At 43.8% G+C, this 19,904-nt stretch overlaps 1 protein-coding gene across 2 annotated transcripts in view; it reads right to left on the reverse strand.

The window, feature by feature from the left end:
- MIA3 (MIA SH3 domain ER export factor 3) overlaps positions 1-19,349 on the reverse strand; it is a 67,014-nt gene extending 47,665 nt beyond the window's left edge. Inside the window, exons 1-6 of one of the 2 annotated variants that reach the window (XM_069768461.1) lie at positions 19,126-19,349; positions 15,665-15,798; positions 9,564-9,650; positions 5,852-9,323; positions 3,864-4,328; positions 3,419-3,534 (exon numbers count right to left, since the gene is read on the reverse strand). In XM_069768461.1, the coding sequence (XP_069624562.1) occupies positions 3,419-3,534; positions 3,864-4,328; positions 5,852-9,323; positions 9,564-9,650; positions 15,665-15,798; positions 19,126-19,258 (4,407 nt within the window). In that variant the 5' untranslated portion in view covers positions 19,259-19,349. The remainder of the gene's footprint in view (positions 1-3,418; positions 3,535-3,863; positions 4,329-5,851; positions 9,324-9,563; positions 9,651-15,664; positions 15,799-19,125) is intronic. The other variant, XM_069768460.1, reaches the window with a different exon arrangement.
- Positions 19,350-19,904: the final 555 nt, after the last annotated feature.

The raw sequence follows: 19,904 nt of genomic DNA on the forward strand, positions 1-19,904 counted from the left end.
ATACTGGAGATACCAGCGGTGCTGAGGTAAGAAGAGGCTGCTCACACTGCTGTCCAACCTGTCTAACTGATCTAATACTGGAGATACCAGCGGTGCTGAGGTAAGAAGAGGCTGCTCACACTGCTGTCCAACCTGTCTAACTGATCTAATACTTTAGATATGAAGGCTGCCAAGGAAAGGAGAGACTGTTCACACTGCTGTCAACCCTGTCTATCTGATCTAATACTGTAGATACCAGCAGTGCTGAGGTAAGAAGAGGCTGCTCACACTGCTGTCCACCCTGTCTAACTGATCTAATACTGGAGATATGAAGGCTGCCAAGGAAAGGAGAGGCTGCTCACACTGCTGTCCACCCTGTCTAACTGATCTAATACTGGAGATACCAGCGGTGCTGAGGTAAGGAGAGGCTGCTCACACTGCTGTACACCCTGTCTATGTGATCTAATACTGGAGATACAAGCAGTGCTGAGGTAAGAAGAGGCTGCTCACACTGCTGTCCACCCTGTCTAAGGCTATGTTACCATTCCGTTAATGGGACCGCGCTAACGGACAGCGTTGCACGGCAAAATTAAAGCCGTGCAACGCGTCCGTTAGCGCGCCCATTAACAGCAATGGGGACGCGCATCACTAGCGCGTGCCATTTTCGGCACGCGCTAGCGATGTGTCGGTGATTTGTGGCGCGCCGCGGACGCTGCTTGCAGCGTCCGAGGTGCGCCCGCGGTCCGTTCCTCGCTCTCGCAGATCAGAGATCTGCGAGAGCGGGGACGTTTAACGCGACCCCTTTAAAACACATTGTGTTAGCGCAATCCGCTAGCGCTAGGCGCTAATCTGAACCTAGCCTTACTGATCTAATACTGGAGATATGAAGGCTGCCAAGGAAAGGAGAGACTGCTCACACTGCTGTTCACCTTGTCATTCTGATCTAATACAGGTCCTTCTCAAAAAATTAGCATATAGTGTTAAATTTCATTATTTACCATAATGTAATGATTACAATTAAACTTTCATATATTATAGATTCATTATCCACCAACTGAAATTTGTCAGGTCTTTTATTGTTTTAATACTGATGATTTTGGCATACAACTCCTGATAACCCCAAAAACCTGTCTCAATAAATTAGCATATCAAGAAAAGGTTCTCTAAACGACCTATTACCCTAATCTTCTGAATCAACTAATTAACTCTAAACACATGCAAAAGATACCTGAGGCTTTTATAAACTCCCTGCCTGGTTCATTACTCAAAACCCCCATCATGGGTAAGACTAGCGACCTGACAGATGTCAAGAAGGCCATCATTGACATCCTCAAGCAAGAGGGTAAGACCCAGAAAGAAATTTCTCAACAAATAGGCTGTTCCCAGAGTGCTGTATCAAGGCACCTCAATGGTAAGTCTGTTGGAAGGAAACAATGTGGCAGAAAACGCTGTACAACGAGAAGAGGAGACCGGACCCTGAGGAAGATTGTGGAGAAGGACCGATTCCAGACCTTGGGGAACCTGAGGAAGCAGTGGACTGAGTCTGGTGTGGAAACATCCAGAGCCACCGTGCACAGGCGTGTGCAGGAAATGGGCTACAGGTGCCGCATTCCCCAGGTAAAGCCACTTTTGAACCATAAACAGCGGCAGAGGCGCCTGACCTGGGCTACAGAGAAGCAGCACTGGACTGTTGCTAAGTGGTCCCAAGTACTTTTTTCTGATGAAAGCAAATTTTGCATGTCATTCGGAAATCAAGGTGCCAGAGTCTGGAGGAAGACTGGGGAGAAGGAAATGCCAAAATGCCTGAAGTCCAGTGTCAAGTACCCACAGTCAGTGATGGTGTGGGGTGCCATGTCAGCTGCTGGTGTTGGTCCACTGTGTTTCATCAAGGGCAGGGTCAATGCTTTATGGTGATGAAGATTTCATTTTTCAGCACGACCTGGCACCTGCTCACAGTGCCAAAACCACTGGTAAATGGTTTACTGACCATGGTATTACTGTGCTCAATTGGCCTGCCAACTCTCCTGACCTGAACCCCATAGAGAATCTGTGGGATATTGTGAAGAGAAAGTTGAGAGACGCAAGACCCAACACTCTGGATGAGCTTAAGGCCGCTATTGAAGCATCCTGGGCCTCCATAACATCTCAGCAGTGTCACAGGCTGATTGCCTCCATGCCACGCCGCATTGAAGCAGTCATTTCTGCCAAAGGATTCCCGACCAAGTATTGAGTGCATAACTGAACATTATTATTTGATGGTTTTTTTGTTTGTTATTAAAAAACACTTTTATTTGATTGGATGGGTGAAATATGCTAATTTATTGAGACAGGTTTTTTGGGTTATCAGGAGTTGTATGCCAAAATCATCAGTATTAAAACAATAAAAGACCTGACAAATTTCAGTTGGTGGATAATGAATCTATAATATATGAAAGTTTAATTGTAATCATTACATTATGGTAAATAATGAAATTTAACACTATATGCTAATTTTTTGAGAAGGACCTGTACTGGAGATACAAGCAGTGCTGAGGTAATAAGAGGCTGCTCCCACTGCTGTCCACCCTGTCTGTCTGATCTAATGCTAGAGATACCAGCAGTGCTGAGGTAAGAAGAGGCTGCTCACACTGCTGTCCATCATGTCTATCTGATCTAATACTGGAGATACCAGCGGTGCTGAGGTAAGAAGAGGCCGTTCACACTGCTGTCCACCATGTGTATCTGATCTAATACAAGAGATGCTAGGGGTGCTGAGGTAATAATAGTCTGCTCACACTGCTGTCCACCCTGTCTATCTGATCTAATTCCTCAGCACTCCTGGTATGACAAGTAAGAAGAGGCTACTCACACTGCTGTCCACCCTGTCTACCTGACCTAATACTGGAGATACAAGCGGCGCTGAAGTAAGAGGAGGCTGCTCACACCTCTGTCCACCCTATCTGATCTAATACTGGAGATACCAGGAGTGCTGAGATAAGAAAAAGCTGCTCACACTGCTGTCCACCCTGTTTGTCTCATCTAATACCTCAGCACTCCTGGTATCTCAAGTAAGAAGAGGCTGCTCACACTGCTGTCCATCCCATCTGATCTAATACTGGAGATACCAGGAGTGCTTAGATAAGAGGAAGCTGCTCACACTGTTGTCCTCCCTGCCTATTTGATCTAATACTGGAGATATTATAAAAGTACTAAAGCGTGATTTTGTCATTAAAAGTATTTAGGAATTTATTTATAACAACATATTTTTCAATTTATTATTCTTGTATTCCCAGAGAACCCCTTTAAACAACCATGTGTAAATTTGAATGGCCGTCATGTATTACTATATTCAACCTGTAGCGATATCAGCTGATTGCCGGGCTCTCTTTGTTTGTAGAGGGGGTTATGGAATTGGAACAACGACTTCTAACAATAGTATGGTTCCATCTGTGCGACTTACCAAGCTGGCAACCGGTGCCACACCCTTCTTGGCTGCAAGAAAAGCGCTGCCCATTGAAGACAACACAGATGACAGCGACATGGATTCTGCCTCGTCTACCTCCACTCCATCTTCATCTACAGCAAGTTAAGGAACAAGGAAGGAAGAGAGAGTTATATGTGGCATATGTCCATATGTGATCAATGTTGCTTATGTATAGTGATATCATCATGCTGGTATAACAAGGACATCTTCTATATATAAGTATATATGTACAGCTGATATAACGCAGACGTTTTCTGTATATACGATAAGTATATATGTACAGTGGATAGAACGTAGGCTTCTTCTGTATATAAATATATAAAGATTTAGCTTTTACAGGACAACACTACCCAATAACTGCTGCAATTTATTACTAGACTGATATAACAGACATCATTAGTAGTAAGTATAGATCTCTCACCTGGGTCAGCTTTCTCCACATTATGGGATATTGCTGGGTCTTCAGTAGGAGAAACAAGTTCTGGTTCCGTCTTATGAATCTCTGGTGGTTGCACTGTGGTCTCCTGCACCTCTGCATCCAGTACTGGTGGTTGCACTGTGGTCTCCACCTGTGGCTCAATTACCGATGATTGCACTGTAGTCTCCTCCACCTGGGGCTCCAGTACCAGTGGTTTCTCTGTGGTCTCCTCGACCTGTGGCTCCAGCACTGGTGGTTGCTCTGTGGTCTCCTCCACCTGTGGCTTCAGTATTGGTGGTTGCACTATGGTCTCCTCCTCCTCCTGTGGCTCCAGTACTGGTGGTTGCTCTGTGGTGCTCGATTCTACGGTCTCATCTTCTTGTGGTTCTGGCATCATGTCTTCCCCCACTGTGCTCTGTTCAGTATCTAGTGTGTCCTCCTCATTTTTCAAATCTTCTACTGTCTTTTCTATAGAAAGAAAGTCAATCATGAAAGCAGGTAAAAGCTGTGATCCAAATTATAGGGCTAGTCACGGGGGACACATTCAGCCTTGATAAGGTGCGTATGTGTGCATTTGTCTTATACGATGTAACAGTATTAATATTATGCTAAAAAAGGTTTGGAATTGTCTACTAGACTACAAAACTGCGTATACAATTTGAGACTGCATATGCTTTGTTTTTTTTAACATGGGAGCCTATGGGCAATAGATACCACTTTATGCCAACCATCAGAGGCCTCAGCTGGTGATACAAGATGGGGTTTCCAGCTATATAAGCCATTAAAGGGGTATCGAAAGTTATCTCTTGAGCAACTCAGAACTCTGTGGTCTCCTTACAGTCTCCTCACTTTCTGGTTGGGCGGGCTTTCCCCCTTGAATAACAGTTCTGGTGAGTAGCAGACATGTAGTATTAGCAGAGCTATAAAGCTCAGCACAAGTTCTGCTGTAACACATTCAGCTATCCGTGGTCTGTTCTGAGTCTACACTGTTATCTCTGTATTTACACCTAAAGATAACAGGGCATTTGAACAAGTGCACAGCTTTGGACAGAGCAGAGAGATGCGATTAGCAGAACTGCTCTGGAAACTTCCATATGGGTGATTTATAACTGCATCTCTTCATAAGATGAGAGGGAAGGGGAGGGAGATGAGCAATTAACTGTATAGAAATAAAAGGATGTGAAGAGGTGGCTTGTATGTTAGGAGTTAACTCCTCTATTAAAATGTAACTACTGCACACTACAAGCTAGGGTCTGGCCAAGCTACATGGAAAAGAGCTGTACACTATAAAAGATAAAGGATTTAATTGCAAGAGAATGACAACAGATAGAAAAGGAAAGTTCATAAACTTTATTCATGCTGTCTAATTAAGGTAATTTAAGAACTTGAGAATACCCCTTTAAAATAATGTGAACAGGGCTTTACCGGTGATCAGCCAATACTCCTAACGATCAGCCAATACTCCTGCCCATCAGCTGTCACTTCTAGGAAAGCGGCAGGAGGTTACACCTATATCTTGTAGATGCCACTACTGAAGAGATGGCTAGTCTGTGGCAGCCTGACCATGGCAGTATGAATTTCCTTCCATTCAAATGTCAGCATCTTTTGAGTCTCTTGTGAATACTTGCCCCCGCAGTGTTCTGACATTGTGATGTTCTGCACATCTCGTCACGCCTTGTAATTTCTAGAGGCGCCCAGGATGCCAGCATTCAAGTGCCGGATGAGGAAATTTGCACTGCCATGTTCAATAGCCATGGAGAACCGAAGTGGATGTTGAACCAGAGAAGTGCTTATCTCTATTGTGGACTAATCAGAATAATTATTAGATCATGAGCAAATGTTTATGTCTATGGTAACCATAAAGTTGACCACATATGGGCAAGTCTGATTTCTGGTAAAAATTAGGTAGATAGATAAAGTAGATCCATATCTAGTACATTTTTAACATAGAAGAACACTACAAACTGTAATATAGAAGAAAATATTCTCACCTTTTTTCATCATGTCTTGGTTCTGGACTCCTGGAGCAAGCAAAGTAGTCTCACTTAAGGCAGAATGTTTCTGTCTGAGCCTATACGAGACTTCCTGGATATCATCTAACAAACTTGACTCCTCGTCAAACATTTCCTTCTCTGTGGCAAAAATCTCATCGCTGTTTGCTTCTCTGGAATCCAAAACACTCTCAATGAAGTCAAGTATATTGCTTTCAGATGCCTCTAAAATCTGGTCCAGAGCTTTGTCGATATGATCCAGGCGTACATTATCTTTCCGTGCGACTTTTAACTCAGAATTCATGTCGTGAAACATGGCTTCCAGTCTCATGAGATTGTCAAAGCCGAGGTACTTGGTGAACAGTGCAATGCGTGCTTCATCCAGATTCTCCCTCATGATAGACAAAGCAGTAATGCCTTCAAGATAAGATTCCTCCTCCTGTGCATCATTTTCTGAAGGCATGGAGTCATCATCGAATTTGTCAGAAGGATTTTCAAGGTCTTCTACACTGACTGTCTTGTCACTGGCAGAGTCAGTTTCCTCGAGAATGTCTTCTTTGGATGTTTTCTTGTCTTCTGCTGATGTCTCCTGTTGAGTTTCTTCAACTATGTTCAGATTGTCATCAACATTGATTATTTCTTCATCTTTTATTGTCATCATTTCCTCTGGATTTGGTTCTGTCACAGTGTTCTTATCACTCTCAATGTTTTGTGCAATGGAAGCTTTTGTGACTTCTGTGCCTTCTTCATTTTCAGGTGCGGCTTCTCCAGACTCTATGATGTTGGACTCTGATGTCTTGACATTGTCACCAGTATCACCATCAGATTCCAGCTTTCTAGATCGCGTGGCATTAACAGCGTTTTCGTCTTCTAACAGCCCATCCTCAATTTCCTCATTCATCTCCTCTTGATTAACATCTGATGAGTTCTTCTCTTCCTCATGGACCTCTTTTTCTAGAAAATTGTCATTGTCCGATTTTGTAGTGTCTTCTTTATTAGTCCTATTGGATTGATCTGACTTTGATGGTTCTGGTTCTGAGTTGGCTAAACCTTCTGGAAGCTCAACATTTTCTGTATTTACTTCTTCTTTGGGTGAAACATCACCCTCTTTGTCTGAGTTACCTTCATGACTTTCAACAGATGTATCATCTACTTGTGCTTTAGCTACAGAATCTTCCACTTTATCAGATCTTTGCTCTTTGTTTTCCTTTGCCTGTGCTTCTGAAATTGTTAGATGTGCATCTTCCTCTTCTTTTGAGGGTTCAACTAAAACTTTATTACTAATAGATTTGTCATCTGGATCAGGTTTATTTGTTAACACTGGGTCACTTTCATTTGATTTTCTCTCTTCAGTTTGGTTTATATTGGTTTTGGGTTGTTCGAGCTTTGACTCCTCAGATATTGGAAGTTTCTCATTGATGGCTTTATTATTTCCAGTAGCCCCCTGATTTAGAATATCAGTTGTTGTGTCCACCACATTTGCCCCTTTGTTTTCTCTAGGATCTTTGCTTGGATCTTCCAGTGTGTCAGTTTCTGGGCCGGTCGCCTCAGCATCCTCCACTGACATGGTCATCTCCTCTGTAGACACATTCTTATCTTTAGATTGTATCTGGATATCTTCTGAACTGTTTTCAGTGTTTTGTTGCTCAATTTGGGATTCTTTGGTTCCTTCCAGATCTACATTTGCAGCATGATCAAGAGCTTCTTGTTCTCCTGTTCTTTCCAGATGTGCATTACCAAATTGATCAAGAACGTCTGGTTCTCTTGTTCCTTCCAGATCTGTATTACCTCTTTGATCCAGAATTTCTGGTTCTTTACTTACTGATTCCAGATCATTGTCTCTATTGGAAGGTGAAGTTTCATCAATAGAAGATAAATTAATTGCATTTTCAGATGAGATGTTAGAAGTAATATTAATCTTTGGTTTTGTTTCCAAAGTTTGATCACCCTCAACAGTGGACAATGTTTCCTCTGCCAGTTCTTCTTCTAAAATATATAGATCATCATCAAAAGGTGGCTCAGAATTTTCATGTCTTATTCTGTTTTTCTCCATACCAAGTAAATGCAAGTTGTTGTCTTCTTCCAAGTCTTCAACTAGTTCTTCATCCTCCTCTTCATCGGAATCTATTCCATCTTGATCGGTGACATCCCGTGTGTGTTCCCCACCACTAACAATGGCAAAGAAGGTGTCTCCCCATGAGGTCACTATGTTGTTTTCTTGCTTTAGTGGTGTTGCATGACCTACATCTACAGATACCTTCACCTCATCCTCGGGAGGTGCTGTTTTTGCCTCCAGTGGGGTGCTAGATGCAGAATCATTTTCAAAAGTTGCCTGATCAAATGACTTCACATCAGATTCTTCGAAAGACAACAATGGAGGTTCTTTGAACTCTTCTGAAAGGACCTCCTCATATTCTGCTTCATAGACTTTATACTCGGGATTGTCTTCCTCATAAAGATATTTATCATCCATTGTAACACTTCTGGTCTCCTCATCATTAGATACAATAGCATCACCTGTTGAGCCAATTTTGGTCTTCAATTTCTGAACCAGTTCCTTATCTATAAGAGTATAGGAATTAAAGTTTTTATCCTTTTCTTCAGATTCACTGGCTTCTCCCTGAGAAATGCTGTCATTTTTGGCTTGTTCACTGTCTGGCACTTGTGATTTGCTTTTAGTGTTTTGTGCATCATGTGCAACATTTTTTTCCTGAGAATTTTTGGAGTGGCTATTTATACTGTGACTATGTACATTTTCATCTTCTGGGAAATTAACACTTTCCATTGGATCTGTATCTGCCTGCTTGTTCAACTTAGTTTTGTGTTCTGGGCTTTTGAGGAGTTGCTGATTTTTTTCTTGGTATTCGGAAGTGGGCATGCTTACGGATTCTGATGCAGAATCGGAAGCAGCCAGTTTAGAATCTGAAGGAGTTGGCTCCTCTGGTAATTTTTCAGTTTCTGAATCACTTCCTGGTTTTTCTTTAGACTCCGGAGTTGATGGCTCTTCGGATGGACTTTCAGATCTTAAAGATGATGAACCAGAAGATGCAGGTTCTGGTAGAGACAAATCTCCAGCCACCGATTTTGCTTTTGAAGCAGATGGCTCTTCAATGATGGTTTCTGTGTTTGCACCAGGTTGGTCTTCATTTGGTTTTTCAAGTTCTGAGTCGGATGGATCATTTGGTGGAGTCCGAACATTTGATGTTTTTTCAGACTCTTCCAAGGTTACTTCCGACTTCAAAGAGGAAAGTTCACCTTCTTCTCCCTTAAGTTCTTCTTCTGATGCTTTATCCTCTGCACCAGAAGGTTCTTCTGAAGGTGAATCAGAAACTGAAGGAGAAGATTTTTCCGCAGGTGGTGCTTCCACTGGTTCATTACCAGTTATGCTTCCTTTTTGTTTTTTTAAAAGTTCATCAACATCGTAACTATCGAATTTATCCCTTCCATCTTCAGAACAAACAAAATCTGTTTCCTAAAAATAAGAATACATAATAATAATGTTGAAAAATAAAGCAATAGTTATTTCTAAGCAAATAACTTGATTTGACTATAGGCTGGATAGTCATTTCAAGCACCAGGACAATGAATTTTACAAATTTGTGAGTAATTCAGATTGAGCTAGGATTGGATTGGTTGCTATAAATCCCCCCCCCCTCAATGTACTGATTCTCCCATTGCCTGCCATTTATAATTCAAGGAGAGCAAAGCTTACGTCCGTCGGTAGCTCCAGCTCATCATTTTCGTAAATTTGTTTAACATCTACAAGATCCTTTGGAAAGTATCCGAAGTGCGTACCCACCTGCAAAACAAGACAGAGTGTTATTAATATATGGGATAAAATACATGACAATTTCTCATAATTTCGGTAATTGATGTCACCTTTGAACTAAGATTTCCAGAATTTCTTAAAATTCAAAATAACCCTGTGATCCGACCACTATGTAACAGTGGATTTTTAAGGCAGTGTTTACACTAGAAAGTACAGTGACCGGCAGCGGCATTAATACTAGACTGTGCGCTTAGTAGCGGCAGCATTTCCACTGCACTGTGGACTGACCGGCAGCAGTGTTTATACTTGACTGTGCAATGACTGGCGGCAGTACTTACAATAGATGGCGCAGTGACCGACAGCAGGGTTAACACTAGACTGTGCAGGGAATGGCAACAGCGTTTACAATAGACTGAACAGTGGCAGCGTTTACAATGGATTGTGCAGTGACTGGTGGCGCATTTACACAAGACAGTGCAGTGACCGGCAGCAGCATTAACACTAGGCTGTGTAGTGACCAGCAGCAGCATTTATATTAGACTGAGCACTGCCTGTATGCCATGTTTAAACTAGACTGTGCAGTAACTGGCGGCAGCGCTTATACTAGACTATACAGTGACTCTTTGCAATGTTTACACTAGACTATGCAGTGAATGGCAGCAGCGCTTCTACTAGACTATACAGTGACTCTGTGCAATGTTTATACTAGACTGTGCAGTGACTGGCGGCAGCGCTTATACTAGACTATACAGTGACTCTTTGCAATGTTTATACTAGACTATGCAGTGACTGGCGGCAGCGCTTATACTAGACTATACAGGGACTCTTTGCAATGTGTACACTAGACTATGCAGTGACTGGTGGCAGCATTTATACTAGACTATATAGTGACTGGCAGCAGCAACTCTACTAGACTATGCAGTAACTGATGACAGCATATACACTACATTATGCAGTGACTGACGACAGCGTTTCGAACAGACTATGCAGTATGCGGCGGCAGCGTTTACACTAGACTTAACAGTGACTGTCGGCAGCGTCTACACTAGACTGAGCAGTGATTGTCGGCAGCGTTTACAATACACTGGGTCATTCTTTATGTACCTCAACTATACGTCCCATATGTGACCAGAGGCTAAACTCTCGCTACCCTGACAACAGTCTTCATTCCTGGGTATCTGATACCTAAGTAAACACCATTAAATGCTGCCATGTGACACTGTCCCCCGGTGCCAGAAGAAGAGAAGGCTAACTATAAACCTTCTGATTAGACAGGAAACTGCTCTGACCGCCACAAACCATAATATTATATCACTCAGTAATAATAGCGTACGGGCAAGGTAAACCTGGGCCATGACCACTGGTGACCTTCATCATGAAGACCAGACACCTGCACAGATCTCTCCATGGGATCCATAAGGCCTGTTTGGGTCTTCAAGTAGTTAAAGTCGTAGTCGAGTCTACAAAAATGTAAGATTAGTGATGGTCTCTCCCCAATCGCCCAGCAATAGCCCCAGGTCTGACTGGCCTGACAGCCATTATTAGGTCTCACCTGCCTTGGTTAATTCATAAAACCCCACAATGACGACGTGTCGATGCCCAGACAGAGACAGTCCCCTGTACTGTGTCAAACACCTTAGGTGCTGCGATAGCTAATGACCGCGGCGTCTAAGGGGTTAACCTGTCAGAGGATGCCCAGTTATGTACTACAGGCTCCGACCGCAATCTAATGAAAACATTGCATATTACCCACAAGATCATTCAGACGGCTATATCCACCCGCCCAGGATGGCTATATCCACCCACCAAGGACGGCTATATCTACTGGCTCAGGACGGCTATACCCACCCGCCCAGGACAGCTATACCCACCCGCCCAGGACGGCTATACCCACCCGCCCAGGACGGCTATACCCACCCGCCCAGGACGGCTATATCCACCCGCCCAGGACGGATATATCCACCCGCCCAGGACGGCTATACCCACCCGACCAGGACGACTATATCTACCTGCTCAGGACGGCTTTATCTACCCGACCAGGACAGCTATATGTACCCGACCAGAACGGCTATATCCACCCGACCAGGACGGCTATATCCACCCGACCACCTGTTCAGGACGGATATATCCACCCTCTCAGGACAGCTATATCCACCCTCTCAGGACGGCTATATCCACCCTCTCAGGACAGCTATATCCACCTTCTCAGGACAGCTATATCCACCCTGTCAGGACGGCTATATCCACCCTCTCAGGACGGCTATATCCACCCTCTCAGGACGTCTATATCCACCCAACCAGGACAACTATATCCATCCTCTCAGGACGGCTATATCCACCTGCTCAGGAAGCTATATCCACCCTCTCCCCTCTCAGGACGGCTATATCCACCTGCTCAGGAAGCTATATCCACCCTCTCCCCTCTCAGGACGGCTATATCCACCAGCTCAGGAAGGCTATATCCACCAGCTCAGGACGGCTATATCCACCGGCTCAGGACAGCTTTATCCACTAGCTCAGGAAGGCTATATCCACCAGCTCAGGACGGATATATCCATCTTTATGAAGTGATCTATAAAAATCATTTATTTCCAATAAATAATGGAGTATGTAGTCCTTGGTAAGTGACAACGCATTTTTAAGATTTTCCATGAATTTCTGAACAGTATGACTAAAGGGAAAAAAAATCAAGACCCCCCTTAATCAATGGGGGTCCCGAGTGAAAAAGCCAATTGTCTTTTCAATGACATTCGCAGATATCGGTATTGGTCCAGCTTTCCTCTGCTCCATGTTTTTTTTTTACTGCTGCTTTTCTGTCAACCAGACATCTAATCCAGTGGCGACCCTCAGGACACATGACGGAAAAACAAGCAACTAGTGAAAACGGCTGGAGACAGACTTATTTTTGTAGGAGTCGCCAACCGCTATAGCAGGTTTACTTGCGAAAATGTATGCCTATAAAAATGAAAAACCCTGCAAAGGCGATAACATTACATACATTCACAAGTACCAGTATCAGTCCAGCTTTCTCTCGCTCAATGGGGTTTTCTTTCTACTGCTTTTTTTCTGACTGAATGCTTCATCCATATCATAAGCGACTAATGAAGGAGGCCAGAGACAGACTTTATCACCATTATGTAGGGGTGAAAAAAAAGTGTGCGCCAGTGTGGTTCAGACACGGTATGAAGGCAGATTAATTTGGGCAGATATATTGATTGGCGATCATAAGTTTATCAGCCTTGATTTATGATCCTTTAAAGGGGATTTCTGGCTTTGGCTGCCATTTAAAAAAAAAAGTCTTTTATTCATCCTTCCAGGCCCAACGCTGAGCCTCTGCCACTGCTCTTGGTAATTGTCTGCAGCGCTGACGTCAAAGCGACAGCGCAGCAGCCAAGTAGTGAGCTCTAAGCAGCTTGTGCCGTCTACTCAGACAGACGCTGAGCTCTTGGATTGGCTGCAGCGCTGTCGACGTGATGACAGTGCATCACATAATAGCAGACATCGAGAGCAACATCAAAGACTCAGTGGTGGACCTGGGGAGGGTGAGTAAAGGACATTTTGTTTTCCATTAAACAAACTGCAGCCGGGAGACAGGGACTCTGCAAAACCCAGAAGACCTCGTTAAGGGCTGATCCCAACTGAATCAGGACAAAGGGTCCACTCGGCCCCCATACAGTTTGCACCCGGTGAAGTGCTGCTGACCACAGTGATTTTACCAGAGGTGGTCGGAGGACAGTAATCTGAGCCCGACAGTCCAATTATTACATGCCTGTGTCAAAGGGTCTTTCGGCCTTGAATCTATAAGCAAAATCTGCACTTAACACATGGAGTTCTGTGTACTTGCATCAAACTCTATGATATGAATCCTGCATTTTGACGCTACGGGAAATGATCGAGTACATTCAGTGCGGTTAAAAATTGAATAATTTCCCCGAAAGAAAGTTTTTACATTTGCTCCAGTTTTGACAGATTTATGTGAACCCCAGCGATCATACATTTAATGGCACAAGTCCTTTAATTATTCACCAGCAGAAGAGACATATGGCCTTTATGCTCTTTTTATTATTTGGCCTGTAAAAGCCGAACGGTGCCAATTTTGTGATGAAACGCAACTGCAAAAAAATATATATTTTTTTTAACCCCAAAACACGTGCATTTAAGAAAAAAAAAATGCCCCAGAGGTGTTCATATCCTTAAGCATTCAAAATACTGTGCTGATTTTTTGGGAATTTCTACTTGAAAGTTACAGAGCCTGCAGTCATTTCCCACGTTAATGAATGACATCTGTACGCCACGACCTCAATGTAAAGGGCAGATGTGACGCTCCAAATACTCAGCAAACAAAAGCTTCTTGGCACAAATATTGAATTTCATAGTTGTTTCTTATAAATGCCAACATTTTGGTTTGGTGATTCCTGCCAGGACTCAGAAGAAGTCATATGCCGGTGCTGATCAGTAAGCCACGGCAATAGCAAACCAGTGTTCCCAGTATACCTTTATAAAACCGATTTAATCTACATACAGTTTTACATTTTTAAGTTAATAGCAAACATGCCAAGAAAAGCACCAATGTCCCACACCGCGCCAGTGTTTTCATGGATTTATTATCATCTGTAAAGTATATTCACAAGGCACAATGTTGGTTCCCACAGAGATATTTCTAAAAAAAAAACACTTGAAAAACTTTGTAGCTCACTGGCAATTTTCACTAAGAGCTGCAAGATAATGGACGTGACCACTGATGTGATGTGACACGATGGACCAGAACCCATAAAACCAATGCAGACTCCGGAACAGACCCCTTCAACAAATGTATACCCCAGACCTCTAATACTATGCAGTCCTCTGATCACACCGTAAACGAATACAGACCCCTAAATAAAAGCAAATTCTAGAATCCCTAAAGACCCTCTAAATAAATGGAAACTGAAGACCAAACCCTCTAAATAGACCCCAGAGCAGACCCTCAAAACTAATACCGAACCCAGTGCAGACAACTAATACAGACCCCAGACCAAACCCCCTACTAATACAGACTGCAGACGAGACCCCGTAAACTAATACAGATCCAAGACTCACTAGACTAATACAGACCGCAGACCAGATCCCGAAACTTATACAGAGCCCCTAAATTAATACAGATACAGAGCAGACCCCTTAAACTAATACAGGACCAGACTAGACCCCCATAAACTAATACAGGCCAAGGTCCAGACCCCCTAAACAATTATAGAACTCACAGCCCCTAAACTAATACAGACCACCTAAACTAGTACAGACTCAGAACTAGACACCTTAAATTAACACAGACCCTAAACTAATATGGACACCTAAAGTTTAAACTAATACAGACCCAGAGCAAAACCCCCCAAACTAATACAGACCCCAGATCAGACCCCCTAAACTTGTAAAGACTTAGACCCCTTAAATTAATACAGACACTAAACTAATACATACCCACAACAGACCCCCCCCAAACTAATAGACCTCGGACCAGACTCCCTAAACTAATACAGAACCAGAGGAGAAGACCACCTAACCTAATACAGACCACTTAAACTAGCTCATTCCTTGAAAACAAATACAAACCTCAGATCCCCTAAATAAACACAGACCTCCACAACTGAATACAAAACCCAGACTCGCCGCCCCTCGTTCCTGCGCTCCCAGGTACCACCACGGTCAGCTCTTGTACTATGGTGCCGTCTGTGGTGACAAGAACGAGAATTTATTCAGAATGCAGCGTCTGCAGAACTTATTAGTGCGTCCAGATCCTTTTTGTTTTTATAGGAAGTACGCTATTGTGGAGCTGCGCCTTCATCAATATGGAGCACAATTATGCCATTATTTAATTAGTAAGTCTAGCCCTTATGTCCTTCACCACGTTCAGTTCAGCCAAGGACTCCGCATGTAAGGCAGCTCCATCAGTCATTAACAATCAGGGACCAAGGCCAGGCTTCATCTTCTCGCTAGGCCTCGTTTCCATGGAAATCATCACTAATAAGCCAAAAAGAACTGCACGGTTGTAGCAGATGTTTACTTACACTTCCTGCCCAAAGGTCCGTCGATCTCCCCATTAACATGTAGTAAACATATACTATTTCATCCTTTTTAATATTCACAAAACGACAGTCCGGCCCCGTGAAATCGTGTATGGCTTTACCCCTGCACATTAATTCTGGGGAGAGAGAGGCAAAGAACAGAAATAAGTAACATGAATGGGTATATAGACACACACACACATAATGTATACACTACATATATATTATATATATATATACGGTATATATACGCATACACACTTCTGTGAGCAATCATATATTTTCAGTATTAGCATCCCTATAATGACTTCACATCAACCACCGATACCCATTTGGCCCTTACGCTGTAGACACCGACCATAGGGTTGGGGCTTATATTATATGGAGCCGTCATAGGACTCTAGGGGTACATGGGGACTCTACTAAAGAACTGATTGTAGAAAAGATCATTATGGTACTATACGTGCCTAACAAGGCAAGCATGGCCTCCACACGTGCCTAACCGAACCTGTACAAGCTCTGTTCCCTTGTGCAGCAACCCTATGTCCCAATGCACATGCTGTATTATGGATCCATGTTTTATGAATGTTACATGGTGCCCATGCACTCCTATGGGCACAATCTGCGCTAAAATAATCGTAGCCTTCTCTGTTGCTTGCAGTATTAGAAGCTTGTAGGACAGAATACAGTGTCTCAGAGCGACTACTATTTCATAATATGGATATGTAAGGACTCGGCATGCGGCCATAGAGAAAGAAGTGCTGTCTAAGGTCACATAGACCTTTAATGTATGAAGGTCCTAGAAGGGTACTAGAAGCAGAGCTCAAAACCCCTCCAAACAAGTCTGATTAGCCTAACCAACAATGTTAAATACTCGGAGAAACTCTTAAGATAACTTTTCAAAAATATGTAAATTTTAATGGTGTAAATGCCGCTGTTCTCCTGAATCCGGCGTTGTTTTTCTTTTCTTCCTGTGCCTCTCCATTCCTGAGATACGGCCCCTTCTTTCCTGTGTGTTATGGTAATCTAGTATTTTAAGCCAAAGGAGTGCAGTCTCCCACAAGGCACTGCTGATGACCACGCCCAGTTGGCTAAAAATACTAGATTTACACACAGGGAAGAGGGGGCCATATCTCAGGAATGTAGTGGCGCAGGAACAAAAGAAAAACAACGTCTGATTCAGGAGAACAGCGGCATTTACACCATTAACATTTACATATTTGTGAAAAACTGATGCGATGGATCCGTTTTTTTGGCGGATCCGACTAGCATATTCAGATAATTGGATAAAAAAAAATTTGTAGCATACCCAGTTTAAAAAAAACGGAATCCGGCCCCAGAATCCATCATTTTTCGGATCCGTCACCTTCCGGTTCCCATAGGCTTCAATTCTTGCAAACAGCCAGAAGCACCGGATCTGGCGCTTCCGGCCTTTTCGCCAGAGACAAAAAATGTTGCTGTGGATGTTTTTTCCAGAATCCGGAAACAGATTTGCCGGATCCGGTGAAAACCGGACGAAACGCAAGGTCATCCGGCGTAATCCGGCACTAATACAAGTCTATAGGAAGAAAATGGATCCGGCGGCAACATTCGCCTGATCCGTTTTTTTTGAAAATTAACTGGATTGAGCCTGACGGCGAAAACCTGATGTGTGAAAGTAGCCTTATACTGACAAGTTTACCCTACAGTGCTGGTGGAAATGTTATATACACAAACAGCATGAGTAGAGGAAATGACGCTTATCTTCATCGTGCACTTTGTCAGCGGAGTTATCCCTGCACACAGAATCGCTATGTGCAGTAATAATTTCAGAAGAATGTGAACACTGAGGTCGGAGTCACTAAAAGAACTTTCATTCCTTGTAAAGACAAGGAAGCAACAAGTCCAAAGTCGGACCCTTACCAATCCCACTGCATGGGGCAAACACCACCCTCCCCTTCCTGTAATGTCTAACCTGCCAAAAATAATATCCTGGTGACAATATCATTTTGCTCAACTGCCATCGCTATGGCTGAAGCATCGCAGTGGACCACGACTAGCCGCCCTGGTGGTACAACAACAGGACTCTGGCGCCGCGGTCGTGTAACGTCACCACTTTTCATTACAATTGTCACACAAAGTGGCACGGGAAGGGAAAAAATGTCCTGAGTTTGTCAATGCAGGGAAACTTTTCGGGATTTTCCTGTTCTCTAAAAGAACTTTTAGTAGAGTCCACGATAAACCTCTCCATCCGGAGGTTCACGGCTGCTATCTTGGCGCGAGGGTCACGTCAATATTTGTACTGTTGTGGCTGAAAATGCAGCAAGTTATCTGCGCATTTTATGAGTTTGTTCCGGAATTTAATATATGTCGTAACCGTCTCCTATTTGGGAGGGTGGGGCGTCACGGTTTTGTGCAATTATACAAACAGGATCCGGGCCGGACACACCATTGGTGCAACCTGGGCAACTACACGGGGGCTCAAGAGTTTAGGGAGGCCACTTAAATCTCCAAAACAGCAAAAAGCTTCTGTCGCAGACACATTATTGGACTGTAATGTTGGTGCACAGGGGTCCCCCCAGTCTGTATGCGCCCCTGAACGGGCCACGCAAATGCCAGGATTCGCAGGACACTGGTCCGACAGCCATGTAAGATTTCCGTGGCCAAACCTCGGCATCCGTGGTACCGTTTCTGATTAGTAAGCCACCTGACATCATTATTTTTATAGCTCTACCTATCAGAAGAGGAGCCGGGATGGCGCAGGTAGTAGAAGGCTGCCGGTGCTCTTATCTGGTGACTTCAGATTACAGATGAGGGTCTTGGAAATCTCTTTGCTCAACTCCATCATCCACATACTTCAGCTTCATTCATTATTTGTGACTTTTCAAAATGTTGCATTTAAGTTTTGCGCATTTCTACTCCAGTGCAAAATATTTCTCTTTTTTTTTTTTTGCAGTTGATAATTTGTGTGTAGGATTGCGCAACTTAGGGCTCCAAAAGGAAAAAAAACAAACAAGATAGTGAGCAAAAAATAAGAAAAAAATTGAATATACGTAAAATTCAAACACCGATTGATAAATTTGGTGCAAAAAGAAAAACAAGACAAATGAAAACAAGACAAATGATGAGTCGGCCCCAAGATATACTACTTGTTTTGTAGCCATGGATGCTCTGCTTATCAGAAGTACTATCCCGTCTATGATGATCTTAAAGGAGAACTGCTCCAAATTAGCAACAAAGTCTAAAAGTGGAGTGATAGGTGGAGAAGTCATCACATGCAACAGTGTCCAAGTGTTATCTAAGTCCAGGTGTGATAGCTGCAGTGATAAAAGTGCAGCACAACAATGGCACAAGTGTCAGGACTGAGCTATAGGGGGTGTCTTGGGGTGGGGGTTGTTGCAGCCCCTCTCCACCCCCCTCCAGACCCCCTGCTCCCCCTCCCCTTCCCCCCACAGTGATACAATGTAACAATTCCAGCTACTCACTGCTACATTCTGGGTCTGCGCAGCGCTTCGTCTCTGAGAACCTCCTGTCCTGGGCTGTGCTGCTGCTGCTGCTGCTGAGAAGGGGCTGCCAGAGCAGGACCAGGAGGTAGATGGGGGCTCTGGCCGCAGCCATGTCAGCAGCAGGGTGGCAGTGTCCTGTACATGGAGGAGAAAGGAGGAGAGAGCATGAGCAGAGAGAGGCAGACACGTCAGCAGGAGACAGCAAGGCAAGGAGGAGTGGAGGAGGAGACTGCTGGGAGAGAGGGCAGGAGCCAGGAAGGGCTGCGTGCAAGCTGCTGCAGAACTACAAGGCTCAGCATGCCTCATCTCTACTACTGCATGCTGCAGAACTACAAGGCTCAGCATGCCTCATCTCTACTACTGCATGCTGGAGAACTATAAGGCTCAGCATGCTTCATCTCTACTACTGCATGCTGGAGAACTACAAGGCTCAGCATGCCTCATCTCTTACTGCATGCTGGAGAACTACAAGGCTCAGCATGCTTCATCTCTACTACTGCATGCTGGAGAACTATAAGACTCAGCATGCTTCATCTCTACTACTGCATGTGCTGGAGAACTACAAGGCTCAGCATGCCTCATCTCTACTACTGCATGCTGGAGAACTATAAGGCTCAGCATGCTTCATCTTTACTACTGCATGCTGGAGAACTAAAAGGCTCAGCATGCCTCATCTCTACTACTGCATGTGCTGGAGAACTACAAGGCTCAGCATGCTTCATCTCTACTACTGCATGTGCTGGAGAACTACAAGGCTC

Source organism: Ranitomeya imitator, chromosome 5, assembly GCF_032444005.1.
Source record: "Ranitomeya imitator isolate aRanImi1 chromosome 5, aRanImi1.pri, whole genome shotgun sequence".
Classification (NCBI taxonomy): Eukaryota; Metazoa; Chordata; class Amphibia; order Anura; family Dendrobatidae; genus Ranitomeya; species Ranitomeya imitator.